Raw genomic sequence first — 22,848 nt, 5'->3', positions numbered from 1 at the left:
CTCTCTATCAAGTGACCCAGAAGAAGAACGATTTCAAATGGGGCCCTGAGCAACGACAAGCCTTTGAACAAATTAAATGGGAGACAGTTCATGCAGTCGCCCTTGGGCCAGTCCGGGCAGGACAAGATGTAAAAAATGTGCTCTACACTGCAGCTGGGGAGGACGGCCCTACCTGGAGCCTCTGGCAGAAAGCACCAGGGGAGACTCGAGGTTGACCCCTGGGGTTTTGGAGTCGGGGATACAGAGGATCCAAAGCCCGCTATACTCCAACTGAAAAAGAGATATTGGCAGCCTATGAAGGGGTTCGAGCTGCTTCAGAAGTGGCTGGTACTGAAGCACAGCTCCTCCTGGCACCCTGACTGCCGGGGCTGGGCTGGATGTTCAAAGGGAGGGTCCCCCGTACACATCATGCCACTGATGCTACATGGAGTAAGTGGGTCGCACTCATCACACAACGGGCTCGAATAGGAAACCCCAGTCGTCCAGGAATCTTGGGAGTGATCATGGACTGGCCAGAAGGCAAAGATTTCGGAATATCGCCAGAGGAGGAGGTGACGCGTGCTGAGGAGGCCCTACCGTATCATAAACTGCCAGAAAATGAGAAGCAATATGCCCTGTTCACTGATGGGTCCTGTCGTCTTGTGGGGAAGCATCGGAGGTGGAAAGCTGCTGTATGGAGTCCTGCACGACAAGTTGCAGAAACTGCTGAAGGAGAAGGTGAATCGAGTCAGTTTGCAGAGGTGAAAGCCATCCAGCTGGCTTTAGATATTGCTGAACGAGAAAAGTGGCCAATGCTCTATCTCTGTACTGACTCATGGACGGTGGCAAATGCCCTGTGGGGGTGGTTCCAGCAATGGAAGCAGAGCAACTGGCAGCGCAGAGGCAAACCCATCTGGGCTGCCGCATTGTGGCAAGATATTGCTGCCCAGATAGAGAACCTGGTTGTAAAAGTACATCACACAGATGCTCATGTACCCAAGAGTCGGGCCGCTGAAGAACATCAAAACAATCAGCAGGTGGATCAGGCTGCTAAGATTGAAGTGGCTCAAGTGGATCTGGACTGGCAACATAAGGGTGAATTATTCCTAGCTCAGTGGGCCCATGACACCTCAGGCCATCAAGGAAGAGATGCAACATATAGATGGGCTCGTGATCGAGGGGTGGACTTAACCTGTGCAATAGTGTCCATGGTTATCCATGAATGCGAAACACGCGCTGCAATCAAGCAAGCCAAGTGGTTCAAGCCTCTCTGGTATGGAGGACGATGGCTGAAATATAAATATGGGGAGGCCTGGCAGATTGATTATATCACACTCCCACAAACCCGCCAAGGCAAGCGCCATGTGCTCACCATGGTGGAAGCAACCACCGGATGACTGGAAACATATCCCGTGCCCCATGCCACCGCCCGGAACACTATCCTGGGTCTTGAAAAGCAAGTCCTATGGCGACATGGCACCCCAGAAAGAATTGAGTCAGACAACGGGACTCATTTCCGAAACAGCCTCATAGACACCTGGGCCAAAGAGCATGGCATTGAGTGGGTATATCACATCCCCTATCATGCACCAGCCTCCGGGAAAATCAAATGATACAATGGACTGTTAAAGACTACACTGAGAGCAATGGGTGCTGGGACATTCAAACATTGGGATACACATTTAGCAAAGGCCACCTGGTTAGTCAACACCAGGGGATCTGCTGATCGAGCTGGCCCCACCCAATCAAAACTTTTACGTACTGTAGAGGGGGATAAAGTCCCTGTAGCGCACCTAAAAAATATGATGGGGAAGACAGTCTGGGTTACTCCCGCCTCAGGCAAAGGTAAACCCATTCGTGGGATTGCTTTTGCTCAAGCACCTGGGTGCACTTGGTGGGTGATGCGGGAGGATGGGGAAGTCCGATGTGTACCTCAAGGGGATTTGATTTTGGGTGAAAATAGCCAATGAACTGAATTGTATAATGTTAGTTGCTATATAATACTGGATGTCATCACTACTATGGTTGCTATATGCCATATCAACAGTATACAGGAAGAATCACCCAAATTAATGAAGAATGAACTTTGAGGAAACCGAGCAAAGTGCAGAGGTGATGGAACCAGAACTGGCTTCAGCATGCAACAATCTACCACCACACACCATCTCTCCTGCCCTGAAAGGCTGTTATGACAGATGAAGCCCCAAGTCATGGACTAAATGAACTCAACCAATGTTTTAGAAGGATAGCCTATAGACTAAGGGGGGTGGGGGGGGGGGGTGGGTGTGGGTGTGGGTGTGTCTATATCTATCTCTCAAAAGACAGGAAAAGTGGTGGTGATTAATTGGAATGTATTGGAAAGTGTAGGACCTGGGCATGACGTAAATCGTATGGAATAAGGGGTGGATACTGTCCTGGTTTCAGCTGGGATAGAGTTAATTTTCTTCCTAGGAGCTGGTATAGTGCTGTGTTTTGGATTTAGTATGAGAATAATGTTGATAACACACTGGTGTTTTAGTTGTTGCTGAGTAGTGCTCACACCAGTCAAGGACTTTTCAGCTTCCCCTGCTCTGCCAGGTGCACGAGATGCTGGGAGGGAGCACAGCCAGGACAGCTGACCCAGACTGGCCAAAGGGCTATTCCATACCATATGATGTCATGCTCAGTATATAAACTGAGGAGAGTTGGCCGGGGGACAGCGATCGCTGGTTGGGGCATCGGTCAGTGGGTGGTGAGCAGTTATATAGTGTATCACTTGCTTTGTATATTATTATTGTAGTAGTAGTATTATATTATCATTACTACTATTCTATTTTATTTTACTTCAATTATTAAACTGTTCTTATCTCAACCCACAAATTTTCTCACTTTTACTCTTCTGATTCTGTCCCCCATCCCACTTGGGGGGGGGGGGGGGGGGGGCGGGCAGAGCAAGCAAGCGGCTGTGTGGTGCTTAGTTGCTGGCTGGACTTAAACCACGACAGTTGCATATGGCAGGAGGGATGGTACAGGACACACCAAGAAGGTGACAAACATTCTGAAAACAAGGTTTCACACCTCCTCTCTCCACACAGCGTTTTTCCAAACCCACTACTGAAAAAAAAACCCAAGCCTCTGTACTACTACGTTTTCCGTCTTCTATAGCTTCCAGAACTATTTCAGAATAGGTTGCAAAGAGTTTCTCTCTGTTCTATTGTATAGAGATACCCATTCCAGAGATTTTTCAAGAATAATGAGAGTGCTTTTCCCTTTTCGTATATATTGAAGCCTTGAGGTGACCCTGCCTATGTATTAACTTTTACAACATCAGACACCAGTAAAGCGTATGACTGCCAACACTGTTCTGCTCCAGTATCAGCAAATGCTAGGAACCCTAAAATGTGTCTGTTCTTCATCCCCGTAATGAATTCTGCTCTAACCAGACAGATGCAGAGCAGCATACAGACTTGTACACAACAAGGTGATACCCTTCCCTCGTTACAAGAAGGAACTCAAGCCAACCACAAATACAGATAGCCCAAACAGCAAGGGCTACTACAATCAAGTCAAATAAACTCAGTTTGAAGATCTATGAGGAGGATTCCCCATGCAGACACTGGTTTGGTTTTGACATATTTTGTTGTGTTAACTGCAACAGATGAGATTTGCTATAGGTGGCTTAAACACAATTAATCCATGCAGTGGCTGTAACATGATTAATAGTAGTAATGGCTATCTCGCACAGCAAATGTACAAACCATATGCCTAACATTAGTAACTAGAGAAATTTGAGTGATAATAAACAGCTGGATTGTTTTAGCAACCTAACATTACAGAAAAAACACACACACCACAAGTCACAAAGAAGCCACAAATACATACAAACCAGCTTACCGGCAACGGAAACAGCTTCCCATTTACTTTAATACACAAACTATTAGGGTAATTATCTTCTTGAGGGCAGCTTGTCTCTGCTAGGCATAACCTATATCCCCAAAAAGAGAAAGCATCATTTTCAAGTGTCACCATATTCATATGTCCCCACAAACATCTAAACTTACGTTACATTAGCCAACTAAGAAGTTAGAAGAGGACACTATGAAAAAGGTACCTTAGCTGGACTTGGACTGTGTAATCTCTCCTGCCCCCTGGCAAGAAGTCCCTGTGACAAAGAGAAAGAAAAAGAAAAGTACCCACTTAGACAGCAGATTTCATATTCCAGTCATATGCAGAAAGAACTGGCACGCCTGCCCCAACATCACTAAACTTTGCTCTTCTTTTTCTTTTATAGAGCTATGAGCAAGTCTTACGAGCAACACCTCTGTTTAGCTACTGCAAGTTAAGCAGGACTTTAGGATCAGCATCCTCTGTAAAGAGTTTATAGTAACAATAAAGTATGATGTTGCCAGAAAGGAAAAAACCCTATGAATACTCTTGGCTTACACTACAGGTCTTGCAACAAGATGAACCCTGGGACAAAAGATAAAAGCAGACTTCCATTCCTGAAACCAGGAAACATGCAGGGAAGAAAAGCTTATCACCTCTCTAAATAGTCACAATTATTTGGAACCGAGTAATTGTTAACTCTTTAGTGGCGTAGGATTTACTCCAACTGCACATAAATTCTGTGCACAGTAGTTCCTGAAGAAAACAGAACACAAACTCAGCATAACTTTGGTGAGGATTATCACTCTGCATCTGCAAGCTTATGCAATACATAAAATGAACCGAAAACCCCACACTTTCTCCTGAAGTTTTGCAAAAGTTTACCTACACTATGCCACACTCTTACTTCTTACCTGGAAATACAGATTTCTCTGACCTGCTGAGGTGTTAATGCAAAGATAAAAAACTTCTCTTGGAACCTCTGAATACTGCTCTGTACTAGAAAAAAAAAAAAAGACACACAAAAGAGGTTTAACCATGGTGATTAAAGTTATTGATTAAAACAGGATCTGCAATTGAGTTTTTCCTGGAACAAGGCATAAGTCACTTAATATAATCAATTGTGGTTGAACTGCATGTAACTGTCAACAGGAAAGCAATGGAACAAATCATTCATTCAACTATATTCAGATGGCTTATTATCACATTACACTTCAGTACTAAAGAAGCTTGGCAAGCCACGTTATAAACCTTGGGAGAAAGGTTCAAACAAACACAGAACAAAACATAACACTGGATACCTGATAAAAAGAGTACCACAGAGATGTTTACAACTATTTTAATGTACTACAAGAAGAGAACGTGCACCAGAAGTTATTAATGGACAGCGGGGAAAATTACTCAATTCAGAAACAGCTAAAGGTAACTAAGCCTTTGGGGAGGAAAGGAGGGAGCACAACCCCTAATGCCAGAGAAGCCAGCTAGACTTCATGTCTGGGAATTACCCCTCAGTAGCATTTGGCAAAAAAAAATAAATACAACTTTCATATCAGAATCCTACATGTCTGTCAGTGATGGGAAGCAGTAATATTTTAGTATTAAGGGTTCATAGTATGTACATGTTATTTTTCTACTTTCTTTCAACTTGAAAAGTTAGAAATCTTGACCTGAAATAAAGGTAGATTGGACTTGTCCAACAGTTTAAAGTAACCAGCAAGGAGGACAAATGCAAAAACAGCACAATTAAATCAGGCAAATTTGGAAGAGCTAGACTGTCTTGTACACTGTGACATTCAGAGAAGATGATCTCTGTGCCCAGAAAACACACACAAAAAGGACACAAACACGAAACAGAACCCAGGTGGAGCAAACACACACACCAAGTTCCTCAAACAATTCAGAACAGCTACATTGTGCACGTACGTACACACACACCATAGACAGCATTTTATATTTTAAAATAATACTTGAGCACATGTAAAAAAAGATTATGGAAATATTTTGTTATTGAATTGAGTGTGGGTTAAAACTAAACCTCACACCTACACATGCTCTTATGTTCTCATATTAGTGCAAAAGAATACCTACACTCATCCCTTTTAGAGAGTTGCAGTGAAGTGGACTATACTCCTAGCTCTCTGACCTATTTGGTTTTTGAATCCTTAATTCTCAAACACAAAAAAATTGTTTGTTCCATGTCCCAATCACCCGACTCTACTAACTGGGACTATAAGCTATCCATATCAGTCTAAAAATATTAAATAAAGCCTCTTTTCCAAATTTGTTCATAAATCCACATTAGAGTGATTTTCAGCCAACGTTCATATCCTTCTAACATCAGAAGGGCCCATTATTTGCATATCAAGCCATTCCTCACATCTCATCTCCTCCTCACACAGATCTGAGTTGTAGGTCTGGCTGCTGCCACCTTCAGGTACTGTGCTCTGGAAAGAGTTTGAAGGCAACCAAGTACTCAGTTAATCTTGTCCCCCTCACCCATGTCCTAAGAGGACCCAAACGTTACAGGACTAGATAACCCTCACTCCTATGAAAACTGGGCAACATGCAACAAAGAGCCTACAGTCTTCAAAGGAAAGAGGAATTTACATGCAGCTCTAACTATAACATGGTGACACCCCTAAGGAAGCATTCTCCTTTCAGGAAAAAAGAATAATTTCCAAAGTTAAGGAAAACAGCTGTTAAGGAAATTTCTAGCATATCACCACCACCTCTAGATATCATTGACCAGAAAATAAAAGGTAACTGCATAGCAGAAATATAATGCGGAGCACAACCTGCATTATATGGGACAGGGTGACAATGTGGCTGACAAGCAACCTGATTAACTATGAGCCAACAGCTGTCCCATAATACAGAATAATTCAGGAAGCTAGTTAAGATACTCAGCTACTGCACACAGTGAACGTAAGCAGGAGTTAGCCAGGACATCGTGGCACTGACAGACGATCTCTGTAATGGTAATGGCAGCATGAGCCATAGAGCTGTCCAACACCACAGCAGCTATCCCATATACATGGGATCGATATTAAACTCTTCTCTAACAGGGTGTCACGACACACAAACAGAAGTGACAACAGGCATTGTAAATAATGCTTGTTAGTAATGTTTGCTGCTTTAGGTACTGGAGGATGACCAATCATCTGTATATGCCTCATTGAGGTACAAGTCACAGCCTCAAAGACTCTACTATCAGTTAAGAAACTAAAGTGTTTAGGAGGATGCAAACAGCTTGCAAAATGCGGAAGTGTTTCTAAACAATATTATTAAATAGTTCGGGAACATTTTCTACCACATAAGGTAAGACAGTGTATTGGGTTTGTGTGGCAAGGTTTTGGTAGTGGGGTGGGCTATAGGGGTGGCTTCTGTGAGAAGTTGCTAGAAGCTTCCCCTGTGTCCAATAGAGCCAATGCCAGCCAGCTCCAAGATGGAGCCGCCAGCTAGCTCCAAGCCAGCCAGCTCCAAGACGGAGCCGCTGCTAGCCAAGGATGAGGTAACGCCTCTGTGATAACATATTTAAGAAGGGGAAAAAGTTTCTGCACAACAGCAATTGCAGCCAGAGAGAAGAGTAAGAATATGCAAGAGGAACAACTCTGCAGACACCAAGGTCCGTGAAGAAGGAAGGGGAGGAGGTGCTCCAGGCACTGGAGCAGAGATTCCCCTGCAGCCCGTGGGGAAGACCATGGTGAGGCAGGCTGTCCCCCTGCAGCCCAGGGAAGTCCATGGTGGAGCAGATATCCACCCTGCAACCTGTGGAGGACCCCACACTGGAGCAGGTGGATGCCCGAAGGAAGCTGTGAGCCCATGGGAAGCCCGTGCTGGAGCAGGCTGCTGGCAGGACCTGTGGACCCATGGAGAGAGGAGCCCACACTGGAGCAGGTTTGCAGGCAGGACTTGTGACCCTGTGGGGGACCCACGCTGGAGCAGTCTGTTCCTGAAGGACTGCACCCCATGGAAGGGACCCACGCTGGAGCAGTTCATGAAGAACTGCAGCCCGTGGGAAGAACCCACGTTGGAGCAGTTCATGGAGGACTGTCTCCCATGGGAGGGACCCCACGCTGGAGCAGGGGAAGAGTGTGAGGAGTCCTCCCCCTGAGGAGGAAGGAGCAGCAGAAACAACATGTGATGAACTGACCACAACCCCCATTCCCCATCCCCCTGCGCCGCTGGGAGGAAGGAGGTAGAGAACTCGGGAGTGAAGTTAAGCCCGAGAAGAAGGGAGGGGTGGGGGAAAAGTGTTTTAAGATTTAGTTTTTATTTCTCATTATCCTACTTTGATTGGATTGGTAATAAATTAAACTAATTTCCCCAAGTTGAGTCTGTTTTGCCCATGACAGTAATTGGTGAATGATCTCTCCCTGTCCTTATCTTGACCCATGAGCTTTTCATTATATTTTCTTTCCCCTGTCCAGCCGAGAAGGGGGAGTGATAGAGCAGCTTTGATGGGCACCTGGCGTTCAGCCAGGGTCAACCCACCACAGACAGGTTGACTTTCAAGACAGAAAACAACGTATTTCCAAATAAATATGTTTGAGTGAGGCGTTTGAGGAAGCTAAACTGAGATTTCAGGTTATTTGGAAGACAAAGGTCCACTCTACATTTTAGAGTATGGCAACAACCAGTAGGCAGAAAAAAACATCTCTAAACTGAGTACAACACTGAATATTTGTTGCACAAAGTATCTATTTTAGTGCCAGATGCAACCTGCAGAATTGTTGCAGTGAGATAAATGCAAGCTAACAAACCAGTGAACTTGTTCTCCTTATGTTGTTGCAACTTACTAATTACTGAACCTGAAATTTTTTTCCTGTTGGCCCTGACAGATGCGTTCCTCACTTGTACCAGGCAGAGAGTTCAGGTCCAAATCCTTCAGCCAAAAGTGGAGGTTCAGACTAGATATTAGGAAACATTTCTTTACCGAGGGGGTGGTCAAACATCAGAACAGGCTTCCTAGAGACGTGGTCAATGCCCCAAGCCTGTCAGTGTTTAAGAGGCATTTGAACAATGCCCTTAACTATTACTCTTTAACTTTTGGTCAGCCCTGAAGTGGTCAGGCAGTTAGATGATCATTGTAAGTACCTTCCAACTGAACTAGTCTACTCTATTATTTAATATTCGAAAGACAAAGATATTTAATCATATAATATTTACAGAAGAGAACACTATTTTCTGAAGTGTGGCTTGGCACTTTTGGGGACAAGTGGTGGAGAGGGCAAGGGTAGAAATGAGAAGGGAAGGGAGTTTCCACTTTTCCCCGAGCTGCAAAAAGCCATTTAAGTCTGGACTTAAGTGTTGCTTATGACAGTACTATTTCATGAATTAAGCAACCTGCAGAGCTATTAAACACTTACCTAGACTTGTAGGTTTTATGAGCACATCAAGCACATCGTAAAAAGGTAGGCTTTTCAGTTGAACATCGGGATGAACGGGTGGAATCGGAGGGGATGGCTGCTGCATCTCAAAGTGGGGCTTAGTGTCTTGGAGAAGCACAGAACTGACAGGTGAGGAAGGAGACTGAGGCATGACTGAAGTAGAAGGGAGTGGGTGAATGCCAGCAACAGCCAGGTCAGGCTCAACAGGAGAGGAACTACTGTCCAAATTGAAAACCGCAGGTTTTCTAGCTGATAAGTCTGGAAGTCCTTCAATCGTCCTTGGGTACCGACGCCTATAGAGTTCTCGGATTTTTATCTGAACTGCTGGGCTGCAGCCACTCTTCAGTAAGTGCAGTGCCCTCATCAGGAGGTCATGTTTCCGCCCGCTTTTATTACGTCCAGCAAACCCCAACAACACTTGTAGTTCAGAAACACGAAAACTTGATACCATATTCTAGAAAGAAAAGAGAGAGAAGCACAGGTGAACCAATAGTACCCCAAGTAGGCCTTTCTGAGGAGCATGGTGAAGCATTTGAACTTCCATCATTCTAGTTTCATACTTGTCATCTTAAGTACTACCCATACCCTTACCCGACACAAAAGTATAGTTAGTTTAAAGCAAAGAAACAAAGTGCCCAGGATTAAGGTTGAGTTTGGTTGTGTTACTGATTTCAAAGACTTCTAATTGTTTCCACACTCAAACAGCAACAACAACAACAGAATCTTAATGCAACCTATGCAGTGCTATCTTAAATTCACAGGCAGAAGCATAAGCTCTAACATAAAATATCTGTCTCACTTCATGAAACAAACAAAAAAATCAGATGAATCAGTATTATCACCTGTCTTCAACACATTTTAAGAAATAAAATAAGCAACTGTTTAAGTTCTGCATAGCTTATTCTGAAACATCCTTTATTTTGGGCAGCATGTTAAATGCATGCATGAACAGACACAGGCACATCAGGTTTCACTCTTGAAAGGATGGCACAGCAAGGTGGACACTTTTTAAAAAGCTACATTATTTCATACTAACAAACTGTTTAACCAACATAATTGATACTTCCAGAACATCATAGAAAACTTCCTGTCCTTTTTGTATCACATTCTGGTATCATGGGACACAAAGATCTCTTCAAAGGAAATAATACTATTTACTTGGTTATCAGAGTTAGTTGTGGAAGACTTTGAGGACTGAACTATGAAGTTCATAAACAGGAAGATTCTCATTTAAAAAAAAAAAGAGAAATAAAAAAGCCCACTATGCAAGAGGAAGTGATCTTCTCCCCCCATTACTACAAACTAGTAACTTGGCATCGGTGCATCATCTCACATTTTTGTGAGCAAGCTCTCTTTTCAGAGAGGTATAAAATTGTCCATAATTCTTCTAAGCAATTTCCTTCCTATTTCTGTGGGACTCTTTCACCATAACAAGGAGGTTAAGTTTTAAAGATGAAAGAACATCTGACTTCAATCTGTACTGCTGTACCGTACCAACTCCAGACTTGAGGACTGGCAGATAAAGGCCCTAACAGAAGGTATGAAGTAGTAGACATCTGGGATCATAAAAGAGATTTTCAAAAACAGTTCAAAAGTACATTGTTGACTTTTAAATAGTAGTCCAATATACAACATTTAAAGCTTTGGGCACTGATTTCAGAAGGGATACAACTCAAAAGGCAATGTTTTGGGTTTACCTTCCCTAATCTTTACTATACAGTTACAGAGTTTACACCCATGTATTCTAACATAGATCTGATCTCAGCTGAATTTTTAACACAACTGTGCTACAACCACACAGTCAGCCAACAAAAAAAGTCTGAACTCCCCCTGTGCCCCTAGCTGCTTGCTCCCTATTCTCTCCTTAATGTTGAGAAAATTGTTTTTACAGTAAGACAGATCAAGGAATTGAGCCAGATGAAAACTGAACTTGTGCCAATACAAGACAGCAGGAACAAGCAGCCAGGACCTGCCTTTTCAAGGGCCATATTATTCATGCATATCAAAACAACCATCTAAAATACTATGGCAGTATTCTCATCAGGCACATCCTTTCCTCATTGTTGAGGGGACGGGGTTATCCTATTTCAGATACTGAATTTCAACATTTCCAGACAGCCAGTTTGGGTACGGTGATGCTTCTATCAAGTAGCTATCAGGGAGCTAACCCAGCAGTCTTCAAACTGGTATTCCCCCAACGCCCCATCTATAAATGCACCACAAATGCCATGTGAAAGCAGTGTCACATAAGGCATTGAGTGGCTCATCCTAACTTCTGAAGAAGAAGCCAACAGCAGATGTCACCTTAATTTCATCCCAGCAACTTCTCTCAACAGCAAAACGATACAAGAAAAGAGGAGATGGAGACAGAATTCCATCCAGTTTGCAAGCTGCTGGAGAAGGTTAGTTTCTACCCAGCATTCCCCTGCTACTTTTCCTTAGTCTCACAGTCAAACAGGGTGAAGAAAATAAAAGTGTTTCAGTATTCATAAAAAATAGCTTGAAGTACTATAACAGCTTTATAGTCATGCCACATAAAAGAGAAATTGTGTTAAAAGATAATACTGATATTCGAGAATTTACCGAGAACTTCATGTTGCGTGCTTCCATAGATAGTTGCATAAGCTTGATAGCAATGACAGCTCCTTTATTTCAGATGCAGGCAGTAAGCATGATTCTGGATCCCATAATCAGAATGCAAATGAATAAAATAATCCTTTACATTGAGATTAAGGAAACAACATGTATTGCAAAATACTGTCTATTACCCTGCCTGCTGCCTTCTGTGCATTCCTGCAAGTTAATCAAGGTGAAATATGCAGTCAATCACACCTTGAAACAGCTAACATTTTATGCAGAAATCCCAAAAACTAGCATTTTGTTACAAGATGAATTTTGTTTTATTAGAAGACACAGGCTAGCTTCAATAGTCAGCAAGATTTTAAATGGCACCTCCATTAAAAATGCTTGGGAGTATAAAAATACAGTTTTGTCCATCAACACAAAAATCTTACATATGCTTTTGAAAGAAATCTTGCAACAGTGAATTTTACTGGAAGTAATTAAACAACGGCTTTTGCAACATTTTCCCCCTAAAGCTGATTCTACATTCCCTTTAAGGCAACAACAGCCACATGCATGAAAATGCAGCTAGTCTGATCTACATGTTTTAGCTTATTACTCCATTTACAGATATATCAAAGTGGACACTCATTATAATCAACAAGGTTTTATGGAGGCATAACATATGCTTAGGAGCATTTATAATCATGGTGCAGACAGATATTACTTCCAACAAACCCTACCAAGTTATTTTCTTTTGGGGTTCCAGCAATATTGCATAAGACTGCAGCCTAGCTATTAACATGCTTTTCACATCACCAAATTAAGATTAGACATTCAAGCTGTGTCATGAAAATGCCATCAATTTTCTCTTAAGAGAAGCTCTTTACAGCTGCACAGCCCAATAAAAAGGTTTTTTAACACAGAAGACCAAAGTAATTTTATTTTTAATGTTTCTCCATGAACACAAAGAGTAGTTTGACAGAACTTCAAGGAAGGAAATCAGACTGGATAATTCAAGTACTTATATATTCCAGAAACATTTTTTTCCCCTGAAATTCATACTTGAAGGTCATAAGAAGTTTCACAGAGTTTTTTGTTTCTTATTGTTAAACTATAGCAACCATGATTCATAAGCAGAAATATTGTTCTAAAGCATTAAGCTGTAGGTGTATCTGGAATGGCATTCATTTCACAGGGATAATCATGTTAAGGAGTCCAGGAAATGCTGACACACCACTGAAATTAAGGGCAGCCATGTTTCAGAGCAAAGTAAGGTATCAAACATCTCTCTCAAACAAGAGGTACGTGATGCTCCACACTCCCCCGCCAAAGCTACCTGCAATTTTAACAGTCATTGTACTTACATATATGAATGAAAGGTAACCAAGAATAAAAGTCTTAAATTCTTGACATATGTCTACAATAAGCACCGACGACTGTAGCTTCTAGGGCAACCGCAACTGCTCAAGTAGTGAACCCTACACTTGAACCTGCAGAAGCCATCCAAGTCGACTCAAAAGTTCTAGCCAGTCTCCACCTAAGAGCTCTGCTTCAGCCCCACTGGCTTCCAGATGTTTTCTGAAGTGTCTGAAGGCTACATAAGGAAGGGACACACCAAGGACCAACCCCACAAATCCTCACTCCTGACTTTAAGCCCTTTTCTGGACACTCATAGCAGAGAACCACATTTGTGACATCTTTTGCAATAAATGTGCATACATGCTGATTTACAGCGGGCTAGAAATGTATAATACTGGTAAGAAAGAGCAATTCGTGTCTTGGGATGGTTGAAGACCTCCATGCTGACCCTAAATACAAATACAAATGTATTCTGGAAACTGATGTAACTATAGATAAAAAACTGCAAGTCCTGGGAAAGAACGAAGATGTCACTAGTTAAATCTGTGTAAGTAGTACAGCAGCATAAGAGCAGCTCTGAAGAACATAACGGTGCAAACAGCATGGCCATCAGGTCCTCAGTATTATGGGGATTTTTCTTTGGACTAACTCTAGCCTGGCTCTTAAATTAGGCATTAGTCTTCAAAGTCACATGCACTTAATATAACAGTGAAAATCCTAAATCAAATACTTGCATTTATTTCACATAAGACGCTCAAAACAAAGCTTGACCCATTTCATTGCAGCCTCGTTTTTTAAGTACCATAAACTACATTATCTCCTTCCTCTCCCCATCACTGTTATCTCAGCACAATCATTAACTGTTAATTATTCTAGATACAACAAACTTCTAAGGTACCACAATAAGCCTCATTGGTCTGAAAAAGTGACTATGCATCTAGGAAGAACAGGGGAATTACATACAGATACAAGATAACAGTATATTATCATGGGTTATTAATAGTATTTTATCAGAAGTTATCTTATTTAATACACTCAACGTTAATTGCAACCTAAAGATCACTACATCACCAACAGAAACTTCTCAATATCTATTCTGTCCATCATTTTAAGTTTACCCCAGATCAACATACAGAATTTGATTTCTACATCAAACCCCCAAACTGGTCAGCATATACAATACAATGTTATTAACACAGCTAAAATAACACAGAATACAACAGAGTGTTTGGCAATGAGCTTGGAGAGGACACAGGAAAATAGCTCTCGGTGTTTTCTTCTTGGCTAACAATTCAGCACTAAGCACTGCTTCACCTGGTAAACAGGCAAACACTGTCCATTCAGACTGGAAAAATAAAGCAAGAGGAGTGGAAAGACACCAAGTCTGGTATGAACAAGAGATCCAATACATACAAAAATGAGACTTGAATTTCTGTATTTTAATATGGTATCCAAACCATATTGCTCTTCACATTTGAATCGCATGACTTCAGTACTGGGTGTGCAACAGCAAAAATTAGAAGTGGGACTTACTTTCAGCATTTATAAACCCTGATTTTCCAGTAATTTTTGCGTAAACTCCCCTTCCACATAGGACATATGAGCACACTTTCATCTCTTCTCACTAAAATGAGTTTTTTTCCACAATGGCCATGAAACTGATCACTAGTGTCACACAAATTGGTTTTGGCACAGGCATATTCATTTGCCTATAAAGAGGTTTTTTTCTTTTTTTCCCCATAAAGATGAAACTAACACGTTACTTCAAAACACGATTAAATACAAACTAAGAGACTGAAGCTGTTATCTTCTAAACTAGGGATCTGCAATGTTTCAAGGATAGCGTGCACTCTATTATTTGTTTCCAAATTAGAGTCAGGATGCCAGCAGAACATAGGGGACCCAAAAGATGTTCTCTCTCTCTTTCTCTCTAAGTAATAATATATAACCGATCCTCTTATCTGCAGTATTTTGCTGGGATGCAAACCGTAGCTTCAAACCAAATCTTGGTGAGTTCAGAATTTGTTGGGAGTTAGAATCGTTTTCTCACAGATGGCTCTCAGAAGGAGCTGTAGTTCCCCATTAATTAAGGGTTAATCTGAAGGTCTGGAAGGGTAAGCCTTATACTGTACATTTTTACCAATATCTTGAAAAGTAGCGACTGTGGTTACAGCTACTTCTGAATCCTTTAACAAAACTGAAGATTTCCAAAAGGCATGATATAACAGCAGGCTCCTTTGAGTCTCTTTGTTTTCTTTCACTACAGCCTCTCAATTATAACCCTTTGGTCATAGCTCCCCAGAACTTTTACTCTGAAGATCCAGAGGATGGCAGGGATGGTACTAACAAATATTAAAATGATCCTTTGCCCTGAGAATAGAAAAATGCTGCCCCTGCATGTTTCCCTCAAAAACAGTATTTAAGAGAGAGCTCTGACCTCCTGCCTTTAGTCAGTCCTTAACGATTTACTAAAATAAATTCAACTCTCCAAATTGCCCTAGTGGCCTTTTATAAGGCAGGTAGAGATCACATACTACAGGAAATTGCAATCAACAAGAGAGCAGCATACAATACTGCCATAAAAACGTCCCACACATTAATCTATAAAGCAGCAGTTTAAGATCACTCCTAAAGGTCAATTCACAAAAATCCATTGGGGGATGGGAGAGTGCCTCTCTTTGGCCAAAAGCAGGAAGAATTGGTGGTCTGAAAAAAAAATTAAACCTGCAAACCAAGTGCCTGGTATTCAAGCAGACACATTCAAATGTATCCTCTTAAAAAAAAAAAGGCAGTAAAGGCCTTGAAGACATGAGGCAGCCTACTATATCCTCTTCCAAAAAATATCTAGAGCTTTCCCAAAATGGACCATGAATTATTATCAGACGGATGTTGAACATTTAGAGAAGCTCCAGGCTAATAGATTCATTTCACAGGCACTCCAGTTTACAAATAAGATGAATGGGAACATCAAAAGACAATTCTTCAGACTAGTATTTTTTTAACTACTGATACCTATTCTTTTGAGCAACAAAAGGGCAGTCCTGTAGTTGGCCTGAAACCCAGTTCCCTTTTCCCTCCATACTTCCTGTGTTACTTTTGGCAAGCAACTCAGGTGCATATAATATATGCATATTTCAAAGGTATTTAGGTACCCAATTCCCAGACACAGTCTATCAATACTTATGTATACCTAGATAAGTGATTATAGCACTTTGGAAAATGCGGATCACAGCTCCAGCTCAAGCCTGGAGAAGAGGAGCTACACTAAGAAGAGTTATCTCTGCTTCAAAGTTTACACTGGGAGTTTAGCCACCTATGTAGCTATATGCTTTGAGAGACCTCGGAAAGAGGGCTGAAAATGAGTGAGGACACTAAAGGAGAAAACATGTAAACACAAACAAATTAAAAAAATATTTAACTTAGGAAAAAATAAGCCAACCCTTCTTAAACCTAAGATTGAGATAGAGCACTGTTGTCCTCAAATAAAGAAACTCAGTTCTTCCCATGAGATTTTTATAACCGAGCTCCTCAGCTACACTACAGCCACTTCAACCCAAGCAATGTTAGTGCTGGAAGAAGCCTTAGTGTAGGAAATTCTCTAGTGATCGCAGCATATTTCCCACTGTTGGTCAGACTACAGTCAGTTCATCCATCAGACCTTTCTCTACACTAAAGCCTAACTCACGGTGGTTCCTATTTAACTGGCTTTTATTCCTTCTGTAGGGAAGTCTAGGTTGGGGGGATTCAGTGTGCATGTAGTATTCCCTCGGTGGCACTTCTGCAGGTGTGGATGCTGCAGAAGGACAACACTCTCCTTCCGAACAAAGATACTTGGAGATTGTTCAAGAAACGTAAAGAAAACCAGAAACGATGTAGTCAGCTCTTTGTGTACACACCTTAAAATATGAAAGGCCACTCCCTCACCGAAAAATCTGTTACAGAAAGTCCACAAGTGCAATATAAAAGACATTCAATTGAAGATAAAACAGGTCTGAAAAGAAAAACTGGATTTCACGCTTCAAAGGTGCAGTTTTCCCGGTTAGAAAGAGGTTAATGAATTTTCAAAAAATTCAATAATTATTAGTATTTTCAAAAATTCAGTAATTATTCAGCATTCTCCTTTCAATTTGCAGTAAGGGCATCACGGCGCTGGGCCCTCCCGAGGGCGTGGAGCCCTGCCAGGCGCCATGCGAGCTTCCGGCACCGGGCCGGGGCACGGCTTCTCGCCCAGTCGGGCCGCACGGAACAGCCGAAACGGCTTTTAAAGTCTCGGGGAAGGGGAGGGGGGAAACACACGACACGGGACACCCCCCCAACATCACAAGCCACACGGCGAGGATGGAAAGCAGGCTCCCCGAGCTCCCCCTCCCGGGGAAGTGACAGGGAGGGTTCTCCTCGGGCAGAGCCAGCCGCGCCACCGGCTCCCGCCGCCCCCCGACCGTGTTTCAGGGCGGCCCCGCTTCCTCCCCGGGGAAGGCGCAGGCAGCCGCAGGGCCCCAGCGGCTTCCGGCCGGCCGTTACGGGTTGCCGCCTCAACGAGAGGCGCCGACGGCTCGCCGATCCCCCTCCCCCGGCAAGCACCGAGGGGTGCGGCGGGAGCTCCCCAGGAGGAAAGGCCGGGGGAGTGGGGGGTGAGCGAGGGGCCCCCCGCCGCAGAACGGCCGGGCGACAGCTTGGCCCACGTCTCCCCCGCCGCCTCTCTCCCTCCTCACCCGCAGCTCCTCGAAATCCGCCATTTTCTACCCGCTGCTGCTGCCGCCGCCGGGCCCCGCCGCCGCCGCCGCCGCCACCATCCTACACCCTGTGCGCGTCCCCGGCACGTGACGGGGGAGGGCGGCTCCGGCGGCGGGAACGGGGGGGGGGGGGGGGGGGGGGGTCCTGAAGGAAATCGGGAGGTAAAAACAGCCTTTTTTTGTACACACACCCACCAGTACCGGTCCGCAGTGCCCCTTACCGAGCCCGGCCCCTCCGCGACCCTCGGGGGCTCAGGCACGAAAGCCCAGCGCTCCGGGGATATCAGCAGGAGAAGGAAGCACCCGGCGGGATCGCACCCCCCGGGGCTACCGCTTTCCCTCTCTCCAGAACTAACACCGCGGAGGACATACCCAGCGGTTAAACAGAATTATTATATTCACAAAAAAAAAAGGAAGAACAGCAAATAATACCGTCTTGCAATTGAAGTATATTAAATGGAAAGGTTGGACTTGCACTGTGATTTGATTGAGGAATTTGGAGTGGTAACTACAACTGTAAGATATCTCGGAACAAATATGAGTGCAGTACACCAGGAGCTTTTTAACAGGCCAAGAGACAGGCCACGTCAGCAGCAAGCTCTGCTAGGAGGGATTCTGGCAGGCAATTTTGGGAACAAATAGCTCAGCTTTTAGAGAGGGTACTGATGCCCACTGTACACACTGGCTACGGTCACTCAATATCGCTACAAGATCTGGACACATAGGAACTCAATAATTCATATTGTTAGTGGTAATTTTGCAATAGCCTTTTGAGGCAAGCTTTCCTTTTTATTTACTATCAGCTAGTCCAAGATAAACCCTTACTTCTGCTAAAATTTTTAACCATAACCACAGCTAGATAGTCCTTCTCTGCATAAACTGGTTCTGTGCTTAGTACTACAATAGTTATTTCCTTGAAGATTTAAACATAAGGACTTTATTAATTTCAAACCTCTTTTGTTAGTCAAAACCAGAAATTCACAACCGAATAAAGAGTGCTGGCTACTACACCGCTGCGCGAGTTCGACTCCCAAGTCCATCAAAAATTTATTTTTCCCTGCAGTTCAACACCAGACTAAAGGGGCAAGCTGCAGGTTAGGATCTCTTAGATCATTAAAGCACACACCAGCACAGGCCAGACCAAAGCCTTCTCTCTTCTTATTTCAGCACACCCTCACGTTTCTTCCTTCAAATACACCAGGAAAGACATCAATGTTCAAGCTTACATCAGAGCCGGGAATTTCTTTTCTCATGTAGACTCACCTCTCACTTCATAACCACATCTTTCAACCTTCCCATTCATCTCATCCCCAACATCCACTAGGATAAGAGCAAACATTATAATTTGTGTTTTAACGCCTCACATGCATAAGATAATAAGAGTTTACATATTAGCTTAGCCTAATTTTTTGCTTGAAGAAAAGAGTTCCTTAGAGGAGTTCTTCATATTTTGTTTTCCCCCAGCTTTCCCTCACAACTTTTCTCCTACTCATCACTGGGGCCATACCCTTGAACAAACACATACTCCATACCTTCTGGTCCTCCTCAAGCTTTTTCCTAGGTCCCTACTCCACAAAAGCATAGGGCACAGGCCTATCCTCTCCCACTCCATTATCTTATCTCCACACCAAAGTTTCTCTCAAATCTTGCTCTTCTGATTTTTCCAGTAACTAGAATCAGTCTCCCCTTTTGCTCTAGTTCTTCAAAATCCCACTGGTTTTTCAAAACTCCTCACACACACATCAACTCCAGACTTACACTCCTCAGATACCAGGCCATCTTAGCAGCTTACCAAAGTTTCAACCTTTCCAACGTTTCTCTTTCCACCAAACTTTTAAGAAACCTACCTCAACTGTCAGACATTCTTCCAGCTTCTGATACTTCTTCCTTCCCCTCCCCTTTCTCCTCTCACAACTCCCTGCTGCAGCTCCTAAAGCATTTCCCATACTCTCCCCTTGAGTCCTTTCTGATTTTGCAATACAAGCTTTAAAACTCGGCCCAGCACTAGCCATTAGAGGAGCAGACAACCTGCCCTTCAAGGCAGCCACTTTGTACTCCCATCCGATAGGATATCACTGCAGCAATTGGTTTGTTTTCCCAATAGGCTCTAATTAGGGTAAGAAGGGAGCCTATAGGTGCTAAGCATCCTGCCCCCTAAATTGAGTTAGGCTTGGTAGGGGGGGGAAAAAAAAAAATACATCTGGGCTTCAACCTTCTCTAGTAATCTTTCTAGGACTATGCACAGTATGTCCATACAAGCCCTGACTCTTCCCACAGCTGTGTTACCTACTGAAATAGGGACATCTGATCATCTAAATAAACTCTCCCTGCTTCCCACAAACATACTGCAGACAATTAAACACAAAACAACAAAGAAAACCCCACCCTACAGCTGTTCCCAGCATTGCAGCAATTACACTTATCAGCATTATACCTCAACAAACTCCTGTGCTGCTTAACCAGCTGCTAATAAACTGAATATGAATTACAAGCAGTGATAGGATTGGGGGGGTTTGAGATGACTAGGTCAAAGGTAGATTTTTTTGGTGTGTGCTGTGTTTAAAGCAAAGAACTTTATGAGGCTTCTCCATTGTCTTTCCTATCCCATAGCCATTTCTGGTTTAATGTAACACTAGAGAAAGTAGATGGCAAAAATGTAATAGCATGGTGCTCAATGCCCACACCCCTCTTGTGTTAGGTCTAGAACTGTCAAAGCACAGAGGCTCACTGGCCCCCTTAATTGCTCTGCTGCCCATAAAAATACAAGCTCTGCTTACAAAACAAGACTTTCTGAGTTGGATACTTACTCTATTTATTGGAAAGAAATCATATGCGTGGGTGCTTTGTATCTGCACTTTCTGTGCAGCTAATTGACAAAACAGAGCTTAGATGGGAAATAATCTTCTATCTGTTATATCAACACATACAGTGAAGTTATATTAACTAAAGCAATGTCAGACTCAGAGATAGATATATATATATAGACAAAATGTAAATTAGAAATCTGGTTTGTTCTTTATTTTTATATTCTAATCAGTTTTGATTATGAAATACATATTAATTAGTTTTGCTTGCCTATCCTAACATACCAGGGTGATACACCTCTATTTTGGTTATAAGCACAGCAGGGAAAATATTTAAATGTTTGCTATAAAGTTGTTTACCTGACCATTACTATTTTTATTAAATACTGTCTATTGAATGTAGGGCCTAGATAATAAGTGCCCTAGCAAGGTTTCTTTGTAGGTTCTTGAATTGCTTGGGGACACCTTGATCCTGCCAGCACTGTTCAGCTGCAGAAGTCTACCCTTGCAGATTTAACCGCTTGAGCTTTCATGGGGATTTCACAGTCCTAAACACAGCCTCCCCAACTGCAAGTGTGTGCTTGTGTCCAAGGGCAGTTTGAAAGATTCATCCACAAACATACAGTAAAACTTACCCTCAAGTTTGTGTTCTAAGGATTAAAGACTCTCTCTTTATCCATCAAAACAGTAGCAAACCACATATTAAGATACCACTACCCCTTTAGGAGACATGGTAGAAAACTCTCTCCAGTCAAGCAAAGCCAAGAACCCGGGCTATTCTCTCAACAATAACGATATGATCCTGGAAACCTAATTGGGATAGCTTGAATCCCAACTTCAATTGTAAGAACTTCTCTTTCAGAGCTATAAAACAGAAGCGCCCAATACTGGAAAACAAACACATTACCTACTCTACTACCACATTAAAGCCACAAAATTAAACACAAAGTCTAGTAGGAGACGATCTAAGATTAGATGCAGTATTCCATCCCAGTAAGCTAGAAAGGAACCGATATGCAGATTCTTTGAGACTGAATTAAGGTAAAACAACACGCAAGGTCCAAGTAGTAAACACACACAATTTATTTCATGCATGACTCAACAGTAAATTACAGTTTCTTTAAGTCAAGACTTGCATCAATTGTTACAAAATCTAAGTGTTTTAAAAATGTTAAAACAAAATATACGTTGGCCCTTTTAATAATAATATTTAATAAGGCACTCTCACAAACTATATGGCCTTATATAAACACCGACTTTAAACTGGGGTAAGACAACAACCGAGAAAAGGAGAGAGAAGGAAGGGGAGAGAGGGAATAGATCACCAGTCCTAGTTCCAGCATTGAGACTACCAAAGGCGACACTCCATATGGACAAAGAGAGCCAGCGAGCCCCTATTTATAGGGTCCAGCCCTGGAACCTTCTCTCGGCCCAGTCCCGGGAGTGGTTGAGACATCTGTCAGTCAAGAGGAGAAACACCGGGACCCTCCCCGTAACTTGACTCTGTTTCCTGGACCTTTCTCTCAAGGCATGGCCTGGGCTCACATTACAGGGGCTGGTCCCTTACAATGCAGGAACGTTAATCTGATCCACTTTGAAAACTTCATGTTTTACCAGAAAAATTTAATAAAAAATATATGTATTCAATTACATGCTTAACAGGATGAAAGTACATTACATTTGCAGCGCAACTAACTGAGCAGTTAACATATGCTGAAGTCCTATTTTTGCTTAGGACATCCTTGAGATTAAGATATATTGAAAGGAGAGAGAGAAGGGTTATAAGAGGCATGTGCAGTTGGAGATACTTAGCAAAGGGAGCTTGAGAGAGCAGAAAGCTTGTGTTGGCGTATACTAGATTGGGAAGGTTTAAGAAAAGGGCTGGAAAAACATTCCTGAGTAGGAACAGAGTTGCACCAAAAGGATAAGGCCTTTTGGGGTATTGATGGTTATATTGAGGAGATTGTTGAAGAATTTTCACCAGAAAGTGGGTATCTCTAGGTTTGCTTTATTAACAACTCAGAGTTGGGCCATCACCTCAGTGAGTGGCAACTAAGTGTTACAATTGTCACCTTATATATGTTTCTATAACAATTACATGATTATCAAAGTCCACCTAAGGTTTCCACTGTGTTCTCAATTCTTCATTCTTCT

At 42.7% G+C, this 22,848-nt stretch overlaps 1 protein-coding gene across 3 annotated transcripts in view; it reads right to left on the bottom strand.

Moving 5' to 3' along the window:
• Nucleotides 1–17,893, bottom strand: part of LOC309602040 (E3 SUMO-protein ligase PIAS2-like) — a gene marked incomplete at its 5' end in the record, with an annotated part of 38,494 nt that extends 20,601 nt beyond the window's left edge. For all 3 annotated transcript variants that reach the window (XM_082335327.1, XM_082335328.1, XM_082335329.1), the window contains 5 exons: nucleotides 3,853–3,943; nucleotides 4,070–4,120; nucleotides 4,758–4,842; nucleotides 9,213–9,687; nucleotides 17,870–17,893. In XM_082335327.1, the coding sequence (XP_082191453.1) occupies nucleotides 3,853–3,943; nucleotides 4,070–4,120; nucleotides 4,758–4,842; nucleotides 9,213–9,687; nucleotides 17,870–17,893 (726 nt within the window). The remainder of the gene's footprint in view (nucleotides 1–3,852; nucleotides 3,944–4,069; nucleotides 4,121–4,757; nucleotides 4,843–9,212; nucleotides 9,688–17,869) is intronic.
• Between the last annotated feature and the right edge of the window lie 4,955 nt (nucleotides 17,894–22,848).

The sequence above is a fragment of the Platalea leucorodia genome (assembly GCF_965183815.1).
Source record: "Platalea leucorodia genome assembly, chromosome: W".
Lineage (NCBI taxonomy): Eukaryota > Metazoa > Chordata > Aves > Pelecaniformes > Threskiornithidae > Platalea > Platalea leucorodia.
Note: the sequence above shows the minus strand (reverse complement) of the source record. Positions and strands in the feature narration are given on the sequence as shown.